The following is a 12,933-nucleotide window of genomic DNA, read 5'->3' as shown; positions in this document are numbered from 1 at the left end:
AACATTTTTATGCCATCATAAAAAAGTAAGGTAGGAACACTTCCTTCCAAAACAAATCATATTTTCTACAAAAATCATAGGCATTTTCGACAGAATCATTCTGTCATCACAAATATATTTTAATATTTGACATGTAATCATTGATGAAAGAGACTTGCCGTTAAAAAAGCTAGTTTTATGACGGTTTTTTGTAGTTGTAAAAACTAGCTCTTTTGTCGCAAAAAACAATCTTTTTTGTAGTTCATATAATATTGTACATCTTATTCCCATTTGTTCAGGTGCATTTAATAAACTTCTATACAGTCATCAGTTGCTGCAAAAGAGAGAGAGAAGGTATTGATGGATAAGACACAGAAAACTAAATGGTTCCAACAGAACTAACAATTCACTATGCATCTTTGAGTTACATAGTTCTAGATGGCAATGAAACAGTCTTGCGGTATTCTGCAAGTGCCCACAATGGAAAAATGTTTCTAAATGCTGCATAGTGTAACGTGCAGTTCTTGAAGAAGACTCCAGTGGTTTCCTATCATAACATGTGATAAATGGTCAGAAAGTATTGTAAGCAAAATATACTACATATTTTAATTTTCCTTTCTCCCCTTTCTATTTGAATTATGAAATAGAAACTCATGCTTCAACAATTTTCCTTACTGCAATTATTGTAAGTAAAACTAAGCATTGTAAGTAAAACTAAAGCATAATAAACTAGATGTTTTAATTTTCCTTTCTCCCCTTTCTATTTGAATTTTGACATAGAAAGTCATGCTTCAATAAGTTGGGTCTCTGTGCAAACTACTGTGAAATTTACTAGACAAGGGAAAAACACAATTTTCCTTGTTAATATCTTTTTCTTTCTTTATGTTATTTGAAGCTTTGCCAAATAAGAAGATACCTGTTGAGGGAAATCACCATCTTCCATTTGAGAATTGATTATCAACTTTGCTGCGCGATGTAAAGGTTTCGGATCTATTTTAGCCTATTACATGTAAAATTGTATCTATTAGAATTATTCAAGAAAAGCATATGATACCACAAAATGTAATAAATGAACTATAAACTAACCTGTCCAGCATGAATAAGTCCCATCATTGCCCATGCAGTTTGTACCAAATTTGATCGATTTCCTTCTAAAGGTACATATTCCTATATAATTAAACATAGAGTTTGTTATTTAACTTTTTGTCAAAAATATTATATAGAACTGGTCACATATCCACGAGATTCACAAGAATATGTAATTAATTTTTAATAAGATATAATATGTTATTTATTTCTAAAATATTCGCAGGATAATATATTAGTACCAATCATCTGTAACAAAATATTTTTCTCATGTCTTAATGATAGTATCTCATTTTTATTTTCTAAAATATTTTTTTATTTTCTAATATTTTTTCACATTAATGGTGTAACATATAAAAGCTTTTCTCTATAAACTTAGCTCATCCAGAGGAATCATAATAATACTTTTCTTACTTTTTTTTCCCTTCTACATCTATATGTTTTTCTTTGCTTTCTTATTTATATTTTAACATATATAACGAAAGATATTAATTATTGTAAAGTTGTGATTTACAGCTATAATTTATGTTGGCTTTATTCCATGACAAAAAGTGTTATAATTACATTAATTTTGTTCCTTGTATTTTGTGGGATTTTATTGTATTGGGTTTAGTATCGAGCATGAATTGAAGATTAGAGCAGTTTCGCGACTAGCTCACAAGAAGTTCGCGATAAGGGTTCCCGCGAAAAAAACACGTGAAAAACACATACTGGAAGCTGAAGAGTCAAGTGTCAGGCTGCATTTCGTGAGTACTTTACGAGACAGACCATCTCGCGAAGTACTCGTGAAACATTCTACTTGGAGGATTTTAAGTGTGACTTTCTTGCCCTTCACCTATGCTATATATACCCTCATTACCCACAAAAGTAAGAGAGACTATATTCAGAAAGAAAACCCTAGATAGGTTTCTACAACACAACACACCCATCATCTAGAGAGAGAGCTACTCATCGTAAGTGAGATATCATTGTAGTCTCTTCTCCTTCCCTCTCCCATTGCCAAATCTTGAGAGGAGATTTGTACCCAAACACAACCCACATCTTTTCAGAGTGTAGATAATGTTTTGGAGCTTGGGAAGGTTTAGGGATTTGCCAAAAGAAGCCGACAAGGCTTGGTAGATGCAATCGGGTGTAATGCGGGATCTAGAAAGCTAGTGAAGACAAGACTCCAAGAAGTCCATTGGTAGCAGGAGCTTGGAGGGCTCAAGTACATTGGGTAGACTAGGTTTGAAGGGTCTTTTGCTATTCGTGTACTCCAACTTATTCACTTGTGGATCGATTTTGGCTTGGAGGGTCGCGAAGAGGTTTTTCGCCAAGTTTTTCGATTTCTTCTTTGATAACACGTTTTGGTGTTATCTTGTGTTTGCACATTTCTTCCCTTATTCTTGTACTTTACTTTTATTGTTTATTATTCACGTGTATGCACTAGAGTAGATCCGGTAATTGCACTTCATTTACTCTTGTTCCACATTTAGATAAGTTAGAGTAAAAACAATCTAGCCATAATTCAAAAATTGGGATCTAAACAAACTCTTGTGTTTCACACAAATCCGAACTTTCAATTATGAAAAGATAAAAAATCAAAATGCTTATAGATTGGTGAAACCCTACCTTGTTTGGGCATGAAAGATAGCTTTCGCCCCAACCACCATCATCTTTTTGTGTTCTAAGTAGAAAATCAACAGCTTTACAAATAGTAGGACAATTGTGGTAAGCCTTGCCAGTCGCAGCCAATCCACCTAGTGCAAACCATGTACCATATATAAAACAAATTCCCCAAAATCCATACCTGTAGGGAAGATTCATCATGTAAATTATTCTGTAGTAAATACATCTATATAGAGCCAAAATAATAATTATAATAATACATATTTAGTGAACCATACCATGAACCATCAGGCATTTGTGTGTCTTCAATGTATCTAACTGCATTTCTAATGGAGCTGTCAATCTCTCTCTTCCTATGCTCTGGGTGCAACTTCTTAAACAAAACTAAAGCTTGGATTGTCGATGCAGTGCACTCAACATACTCATGCTCAACAACAATATCCTCCAAGAATTCTATGGGGTTAAGCAACTGAGAGGGAAAAAAATACATGATTAATTTTTCACAAATATATGATACAACAATCAAGACTTTGTTCCAAAATTTGTGAGGATCAACAATGGATCCTCAATAGACTAGTAAGTTGTGACAGCCACATGTATTTTTTTTTTTTCAATAAATATATTTATCTAAAGCCATATGACTCATTTGTTCTTTTACTTTCTTAATTGGCATGTCTTATTTTTAATTAATTCTATTAATATTATTTTATTGCAATCCCTTTTTTTATTCTCTCAACTTGAATCAACACATTTTTTTCTCATTAGTGCACTAATCACTCTCCTATAAACATAACCAAATAATCTAAAGTGTCTATCTCTCATCTTTTAATCAATAGGGTGATATTTATCCATAGGGGCCACTCTTATTGATGAAAAGATAATTACGCATTAATTTAACGACATAGATAATTTTAATTTATTTCCAATAGACTTTTTTAACATCATTCCAATATGGTTAAGGTACTAACATCCAACCAATGCCCAGCTCCAGCAGGCTCCCAAGTTGCTAAACCACCATTTTTACTCTGCATGATTGACATAAACATGGTAGAATAATTAATGAGGAAATTAACAAACAACTAATTAAGAAAAATTAACAAAGTTCCTTCATAGCGAATTTCACTACGCATAAAGAGTTGGCTTTTTTTTTTTTTAATAACAATAGAAAATACTAAAAAATAAAGATAATTTTGGGGAAGAAGCTTTAGAAATAAAAGTCCCTCTCAATTTGGTTAATTAATTTTCTTCTTGTTAAAAATTGTTGATCCATTATTATGTGAGTTATTCTAGGACCACAATCTTTACCACACCATTGAACACAACTATCTTATGTGCCAAACTATGGCTAATTGCCTATCACTTTTATAAGGACTCGTCACTTTTTCTCCACCACTCACAGTTAGTCACATATAATAATTGTGAGAAAAGATATGGTCCTAGAATTATTGTAATAATGTAACATAAATGACCTATTCATGCCTAAATATTCAAAATAATCATGCATAAAGATACACCACTAGGGAAAGTTAATCTTCACCTGTAAGGAAAGCAAAATATTCACAGCATCAAACAACCGCTCAGGTTCCATTTTCTCACCAACAATCTCTGGTGGCATCATTGAGAAATGCAAGCAGCACTGTAAAGCATAGGAGAATTGGTGACAAACTAATTGATTATGGGTAAAGGGAAACTCTAGATTTCGATCAAGTATTAAACAAAGTTAGTTACCTTCAAAGCTTCTGCAGTGCAATCAGAAACTTGTAATCCTTGATCTTGATCAGAGAAAGTCCATGATCCTTTAGAAATGTGACGGTACATTCTTCTAAAGTCTCCAGAAGGATTGTCCCTGACCTTTGCAATGTTTAAGAATTGAAAATCATATCTGAGATATTTGAATCAATACTAGGTAATGACATTTTTTAAGAATTGAAAATCATACCTGAGATATTTTTATGAAGTTGTGCCCTCTTGCCAATACAGGTCCAATTTCACTAGTGAGATCACTAGCAAGAAGAGCTTGAATAGTCAAGCTCGCATCCCACGATTGACTACCAAAACTCTGCATATAGATGACATAAATCAAGGTCAACAATTCCTATATTTCTTGCAATGTCCTATTACAGATAAAAATATAAAGCGGAGCTATGTATACTGAAATTGGGCTTATACTCAGATTGACATAAATTAATCTATATAAATGTATATACTGATTACATAACCAACTCTATAAAAGAATTATTTTAAAGAATATCATCATTGATTGTTCAATATAAACTCAAATTTAAGTCTTCAAGAAATAGGTAAAATGTTCCACAAATGTTTTACAGAAACATGTGTACTAACATGCATCTTGATTCCATCTTCAGCAATCCATATGAATTCTTTCATCCTAGCAAGATGTTTCTTGAAATAATCCCCATTTGGATCTTCAACCCAACAAGCAAGCATACATATTGCCTGTTAAGTGCAAATGGCATTAGTATTGATGTTATAAAGCCTAAGTTAGCCATGTTAATTGCTATTCTTGACTATAGAATCGACTTACCTTTTCCACAACTCCTACGGTAATATATCGACTAATCTCATCTTCATAATGAATGTGCTCCATTGTTACATGGAGAGCCTTCTCTCTGACCAACTTATTTAAGGGCCAACAAGTAAGAAGAGGCTCAGTCAATATGTATAGACTATCCCAAAGCAGATCTTGTATCCAAGGATGGGGATAGTAGAGATCCTCCTGTAATAATAGTTTTGAAGAACCAATGCATATGAAGAAATTATTAAGAGCCTATATGTGAATGCACACATATCAACCATGAGGAGAAAATTAGGTAAACTCACCTTTGCGCATAGATGCCGCACTTTCATCCATTTAATTTCATTGTAAGGCTGAGTATAGAGCTCCTCCCTTAATTGAAGAATTAGAGGTGTAATTGGACCAACAAATCTTTTCCCGTATAAGTATGAAAAAGGCATGTACACCAACCGACAATAGATCCACATTTTGGCTACAGTTTAGGCACAAAAAAAAAATTTGTTATAGTTTTAACTAAAATAAAAAGAGAGGTGCTACGTCCACAACATTTTTACAACATTTTTACAACAAATCATAGGTGGTTAGTTGTTATTGGTTCAAATTTGAACCTAACACTAAGATTAATTTTTTGCCCCAACAATAACAACCAGTAACATCCTGCCACTTAGGATTTGTTGTAAAAATGTTGTAAAAATGTTGTGGACATATCATTTTTCAAATAAAAATATAGAAAGTTCTATGGTCGAAGAAGAGTAAATCCTCAACAGTGGCAGAGGCATCTAATAGAGGGGCAAACCTTATTTCTACATTATCCTAACTGTGTTAAAAAAAACATTCCACTATGTAATAAGGATCTAAATTAAATAGAATTGTAAAATATGATATATGTAATGAAGCAATAAGTACATATTGTATGAACCTGGATGAATGGGAAGAAAAGAAGGAAGGAGCCAAAATTCTGGTGGCATTGGATTGCATCCAGTCCATTCAAACATGCCAAGTATCTACAACATTGCATAATAGAATTAATTACCAGCAAATATTCATCATTCTTGGTGAAAGCAATACAAGTAGATTTTAATTTACAATACAAATTATTATCCATGTATAACTATAATTTGATATGAAACTTTGCAGAAAAGGACATACGGAAAGCCAGATCTTTCCCCAAGAGGGTATGTGTGTAACACCACCACGATCAAGGATCCACTTCCGTGCTCTTGCACAAGCATTGTCCTGACCACCGTCAGGTCCCTCCCCAAGTATTCGCATACAAATATAATTGAGAACTGTGCTAAACATGATGCTGTGATCTTCTAAGTGTAATCCCCAGCCACCATCTTCATTCTAATTAATAATGATAAATTTATAACATAGCTTTTTGCTGAATATTTTTTTGCATAGTTGCTATACATAAAGTTTGAACTGTGAAAAATTAAAATTAAATAGAAGAAGAAATGAAAGACTAAAGTAACAAATTCCACAAAAACTCTAATTACTTATTCTATAAAACATCAAAGAATATGTACCTGATGATTGTATATGTAACGAAGGATTTCTTTTCGATATTCAGCAGGGAAAATAGTATTAAGATGTCCTGTAATGTAGAAACATATTACCTGCATATTTTTGGATTTAATAAAGACAATTAGCAGTTAGATGAAGATGAACACCAAAATAATTCAGTGGCAGGCGTGTCATTAAATAGTCTATGATGATCACAACATTGAACAATAATGACAACAATATAACTCACAATGGGTGGAATGAAAAACATTGGGCCAGCATTTTCAGCGGGCCAGTGACCATCACTAGACTGCAAGGCCGCAAAGAAATGGACAGCCCTCCTCAATGCATTTGTGGCCTTTTCATCTGTGATTTCTTCTCCATCCTCTATCTTTATTGGTGGAATTGTTTGTTTGAAGTTTTTCTCTCTCAAAAACTGCAATAATTTTGTAAATTAAAGAAAGGATGGTGTCAGTGTCAACAATTTCTAAGGCTTTAGAAGTATGAGCAGTAGCAAAACTGACTAATACCATAGAATTTCATTGAGCAATGACACTCTTTAACCAATTCACTTGAACACTAAAAGATACCAAGGTTTGTTAGCTTTTTTCCCCTTTAACGAATCCAACTCACTTTTTCTTAGTGCTTTGATAGGAATACTTGAGAGATTTCAACGCTAGGGTTAAGCTGTCTTTTTTATGTTTCGGCTATAAAATTTGAAGTTTTATGCATAAGTAGGGGATTTTTGTGTTCTCGACGTTAAACCATTAAATTGATAGCTTAAGGAAAAAAAAAACTGAGGATCCTAGTTAAAATTCATAACTCTTAGTTTAGATTATGTTTGGATTAAGGTGATCTAACTAATTGTATCTTTAGTTATTATATTTATTATATTAAATTAGGGCTTTTCGCTCTTGTAATTTTTTTTTATATACAAAATAGAATTTATACTCTAGTCTAATCTAAGAGCACGTTTGGTACACTGTAATAATTATTACCTAGGAATATGAATAATTATTACAAGAAATACATTAAGTTGGAATGTAATAAGTATTACTATTCATTAGTTTGGTAACTATTTAGGAATAGAATTTTGAATATGCATTCACAATTTAGTTGAGTATAAAAAGGTGTAATTAAATCATTTTTAAGTCAAATTTCTTAAAATACACTTATTTTAGGGTGTTCAAATTAGAGCTAATAATTAACAAGAAGGAAAATTTATTTTCTTTCCTTTTGAAGATGTGGCAACTAATGGATTTTTAGGAAATTTTTAAAAAAAGTTATTACATAAGGGGAAAATTATTAGGTACTCTCAGAGTACCATAAATGCGTACTCCCCCTTCTCACATGAATGGTAGATCCTACCATGAATTTAATTAGTGGGACCCACTATTTATGTGAGAGGAGGGAGTACACATTTATGATACTCCGGGAGTATACAATAATTTCCCTACATAAGGTGAAGGAATAGATATTCAGTACTTTTGATAAGGAATAGTTATTCCTCATTTTGAAGAATAGTTATTCCTCATTTTGAAGAATAGCTATTCATAATGAATAACTATTCATTGTAATAATAACATAACCAAACAACCAAATAGTTATGCCATAGGAATATCTATTATATTACAATATTTATTACAGTTTATCAAATGTGTCTTAAGTGTATATGTGTGTAAAACTCCCTCTTAGAGGCTTGAACCCCGGTTTTTGCCTCCTCCCCACATCCCATAAGCATTTATACTTGTAGAGTGATTACCGCACTAAGGGTGCGTGGTGGTCGTTCTTGTAATTTTTAAATACGATTGAATCCATAATATGTAACCAGTACATTTAATTAGGTTTTTCTAACTTTAATTGGGTAAAATTAATATAGATTTGAGAGTAATCAATGAATTGAAAACATTTTGAATTTATGATTTAGGAATTAGAATAATTTGTGGCTTCCAATGAAATTAAGGTTCACATATGAAATTAAGGTTTCCAGTAGCAGGTTCAAAGTTTTAATTTCATGATATGATCAAATGATTAAGACTACTTAAGTTTTAGGTGTAATCAATAGGGGGTTTTCTCTTAAATTGGGTTTTATGTTAATTTATTTTTATTTATTTATTCTTGATTTTATAAAATGAACAATATCTATATGGAATTAAAGGTCCTAATGGAGTTGACGCATGTTCAGTTATGGCTAACTAAATTTAAGTTGGGATTAATTTATTAATATTGGAGGTAGACATATTTTCGTCTGAAGTGATAACGTATCTATGAGATTAAAAAAAAAAAAAAACTTTTTAGATGCTATTATGTTTTTTTTGGCTTATGTGCTGAGGATCTTGGTGACAGAACTTTTGATGAGTGTTTTGCACTTAATTAATTAGTTGGTTTTCCATTATTTTTTGGGAAAAGTTAATAGATACTTTAGTGCATTGATTTAAGAATTATTTTTAAAAAACTTTTATGGGGACAAAAAAAATTTTTTAACTATTTTGTCGGTTTTTATATTTCTTATAAAAATTGTGTCAAAAATTGCCTAAAATTTAAGAATTGTCCTAAGAGCACCCATTGATAAGACCCTTTCTACTTGTTATAAATTGTTTACTTTTGTGCTTGAATATGTCCATATAAACACGTGATTGCATTGTAGCATCCCATCTGCTTGAATTTAACTGAAGTAAATTTTATTAGGAGATTAAATGTGGCAAATGGGCTGTTCGGACCAAACCAACTGGGTTGCAGGTCAAAATGGGTCATTTTAAGTGGGCTAGGGACCGGTCAGGTCCTTTGAGTTGTGGGTCAGGTTGACCCATATTTTTTCACATGAATTTTTTTTAAAGAAAAAAAAATGTATTTGCTCTTTGGAAATTAATGTAGCAAATTACTTGATGTAAAACTTATTACTTTGAATTCGTCACTAATATTAAGAATGAGTTTAGCTAAACAAATTATTACTAATTCAATAATTTTAAAATTATACAAATTCCAACGTAACTAAGAAAAACAAAATAGCACAAAAAATAATTAAAATAAAAACACAAGTTTCAATTCTACACAATATTAAAATCCCAAAACATAAAACAAAATTACAAATGCCTTATTGGATAACTAATTTCACAAAGAATAAAAACATATAAGAAAATTTCAATATTGAAAGCTAATTTTATATTCTAATATCAATTGTAGTTGGCACTCTATTTCAAATTGAGAATATACATTAAAGTTTAATTGTTTACTTATTAATATATTATTTTTTTTATGAAAACCATGTCATTGTTAAGCAATACACACTTCAGAAAATAATAAAATTTATTTTGAAAAGCCGTTTATTTTGTACTTGAAGTTTTAAAAAATAAGACTAAGCATTCATAATTTATGCTAATTTCATTGATATATTTTGGCTTCACTCTTTTCACACTATTGAATGCTTCTCATATATATATGTATATAATTTTAAATATATGGTTTTAACTTTATTGTAACCAGATTATCTTGGCATGTACTTTTTATTTGATATATAAAATCTTTACTCATTACAGAATACCTCAACTATTCATTTTTCGATTCATTTGCATGCAATTATGTAAAGGTCTTAATTATTTCCTTAAAGTCATTATATCTAAATGATGTTAAATATATATTTCTAAATGGCATTTTCCGAATATGGTAAAAAAAAAATGATGTACGTTTTTTAAAAAAAGTAATAATAATAATAATAATAATAATAATAATTTCCATTATATATTGCCAATTGAGTTTGACTTGTGTGCTGTAAAACTCACAACATAAAATTAAACCAATAATATCTTAATTTTTTTTACAAAAAAAAAAAGTTTAAAAAATGGGTTGGATTCGGGTTGACTTGCAAAAAAAAAAAAATTGGGTTAGGTCACTGGTCAATTCGTTTTTGTTTTGAGTCCAAATATTCGGATACGAGTCAGATATTTTCGAGTCGGGTTAGCAAATTTTGACTTGTTTTGCTATATCTACCTAATGTATTGTGTTTTGGAAGATATCTAGTACTACAAATTATTATACAACTTTTTTGCAACAACTGCAATGTACCAGAGTGTGAGTCATTAAAAGAAAAATAGCGAGTTCATGTAAGTGATAAACAATCACTTATAGTGTATCACGTCAAAGTTGTGAAATGGTTTATGGATTTAAAACCACTCTATATTTTGGGGATTTTACCTAAGTTTAATTCGAAAGCATTAAATTGCTTTGATGGCCATGTCATTTAAACTTAAGGACAAAGTTTAGCTATGAAATTCGATATAGCCTTAGACTACAATCTTACTCAATATATTTTTATTGGAGGTGAAATTTTGACAAATCCACCATTAGACTACATCGCCTTCTTATATCCTAGAAATTAAAGCTCAATGGTATATCATCAATAAATTGTTTAAATTGAAAATTTTTGTAATTTAAAATTATAAATAAAATATAAGCTTATAAATCATATAGTAAATAATATCTGATTGACACAAAACTGGACATGTATATTAAAAAAGTAAATAACCTGAAATTTAGTGATTAGACTTTAAAATATGTAGTAATGTTTATTTTAATGAGTAAGATTATAGTTTTAGATTACAACTAATTTTGTTGTTAAACTTTGTCTTAAATTTAATACTTATTTATTCTTTTGGCCTACTGCTCTCATTAATTCATTATTCTTTTCTCTACTTATTATGAATTTCTTACTCCTGCGATTATATATGACTATATCCACAATCTACTTCTCTCATTAATTTATTTTAAAAGAAGTCTAAGTTCCATTATTGTAGAAAATTGTGTTGCAATGTATTCAAAAACAATTATTTTATATATTACTTTGTTAATAATTTGTTAATACAAAGTGGATATTAGTTTGGATTTTCATGGAAAAAAAAATTATTTTCAAACTTTGACCCACCTCAATTAAAATTCTGGCTTCATTCTTGCATCCACTTCACCCCCCCCCCCCCCCCGGGGTTTCATATTAACAAAGGAAAACATGAAAAGAAGTAGAAAGTAATAGTTATATATCAAGTAAATTAACATTGATTCAGAAGAAAAAAAAAATTGAAACATAAATGATCTAGCTTACTTTCAAAAACGAACGGAGGAAGAGAATCTATAACTATAAAGATGCGATTATTACTAAAAATAATAATAATAATTAATAAGTGAAAATTTCAATATGTTTGAACTTCTATATATATATATATAGGATGTATAGGATTTGACTATACAAAATACAAAATTAAAAACTCATAGCTAAAAAAGTAAAAATTCCTACTTGGACTGTGGAGAAAACCATATCAGTATAAATTGGAGAGAGGAGAGCTAGGAGGGTAGGAGGCTTGAAGGGTACCTGCATTCGCCATAGAAGATCACTGCTGGCCCTGACTTGACGTCTATTCTTGTAGAAATTTTGGCGAGCCTCTTCAACCTCAGCTCGCTCTTCTGGGGTACCAGCTTCAGGGTCAAACACCCATGTTTGTCTTCCAGCAAAGTTATTTGTGCTAAGGAGGTAAGGGTCATTGCTACCCTCTCCTATCTTCAGCCTCCACATTCTGTTTTAGCTTCAATAGAACTGCACGGCTGACAGTGATTATGACCAATCTTTCAGCACTCATAATTTTAACATCAAAGTTAAGATTGTACAAAATAATTATAACCCTTTATGCCAAAGATATATTCGTTTAATATAAATGTATATACTCGAAAAATAACTTCTAAATGACCATTTACATTATATACATATGAGGCTACCTCAAGATGTTGTGGTCTTGCACTTCTCAATGCTGTAGCACTCAAAGCAGGTCTGTTGTGTATCTGGAACTTCAGACCAATGTGGAATTGGCCTGCAAGACAAGACGAACAAAAGTAGACCTGCGTAGTTTTGTGGTCTTCGATCGACATGTTGAAAGCCCCCTTTATAAAGAAAAACCTATACCCATTTGTTACTCTCTCTCCCTCGGTTTAAATATTAACATATTAACATTAATTCGTTGTCTATCTCTCTAGCTAAGCAAATAAAATATTAATTATTATTGTGATTCAAACCCACGTTTCCGTTTTTTGAGAAACAAAAAATAACAATAATAATAAAAAATATTCCTTAAAGGGTTTTCGTAAATAATAAAACTTTATGAAATCTTTCTTCATCTTGACAGCTACTGTACCCAGCCTTCTAACCTCCATCAAACCTCCCAAACCACCAATTGCAT

General features: G+C 31.1%; 1 protein-coding gene across 3 annotated transcripts; it reads right to left on the bottom strand.

Annotated features, from left to right (window-relative positions):
* Window positions 1-260: 260 nt before the first annotated feature.
* Window positions 261-12,655, bottom strand: LOC142633858 (beta-amyrin synthase-like). Of its 3 annotated transcripts, XM_075808108.1 has the most exons (18): window positions 12,476-12,655; window positions 12,075-12,304; window positions 6,966-7,151; window positions 6,739-6,828; window positions 6,359-6,556; window positions 6,129-6,213; window positions 5,515-5,681; window positions 5,219-5,410; window positions 5,017-5,130; window positions 4,613-4,732; window positions 4,402-4,524; window positions 4,211-4,309; window positions 3,642-3,698; window positions 2,952-3,142; window positions 2,677-2,854; window positions 1,066-1,146; window positions 896-979; window positions 261-526 (listed from the first exon to the last, which is right to left on the bottom strand). In XM_075808108.1, the coding sequence occupies exons 2-18, from the start codon at window positions 12,273-12,275 to the stop codon at window positions 404-406; spliced, it is 2,289 nt and encodes a 762-aa protein (XP_075664223.1). In that variant the 5' UTR covers window positions 12,276-12,304; window positions 12,476-12,655; the 3' UTR covers window positions 261-403. The 3 variants fall into 3 exon arrangements, with proteins under 3 accessions (XP_075664223.1, XP_075664225.1, XP_075664226.1); XM_075808110.1 differs by lacking the exon at window positions 3,642-3,698; XM_075808111.1 differs by lacking the exon at window positions 6,359-6,556.
* Window positions 12,656-12,933: the final 278 nt, after the last annotated feature.

Source organism: Castanea sativa, chromosome 5, assembly GCF_040712315.1.
Source record: "Castanea sativa cultivar Marrone di Chiusa Pesio chromosome 5, ASM4071231v1".
Taxonomy (NCBI): Eukaryota; Viridiplantae; Streptophyta; class Magnoliopsida; order Fagales; family Fagaceae; genus Castanea; species Castanea sativa.
This window is presented reverse-complemented; position numbering and strand designations above follow the sequence as displayed.

Coding starts and splice junctions, on each gene's coding strand:
- LOC142633858 (XM_075808108.1), bottom strand. CDS start 12,275: ATGTGGAGGCTGAAGATAGGAGAGGGTAGCAATGACCCTTACCTCCTT. Junction 5,411..5,514: donor TGCGGCATCTATGCGCAAAG/GTGAGTTTACCT, acceptor CTATTATTACAG/GAGGATCTCTACTATCCCCA. Junction 4,310..4,401: donor GCACTGCAGAAGCTTTGAAG/GTAACTAACTTT, acceptor TATGCTTTACAG/TGCTGCTTGCATTTCTCAAT.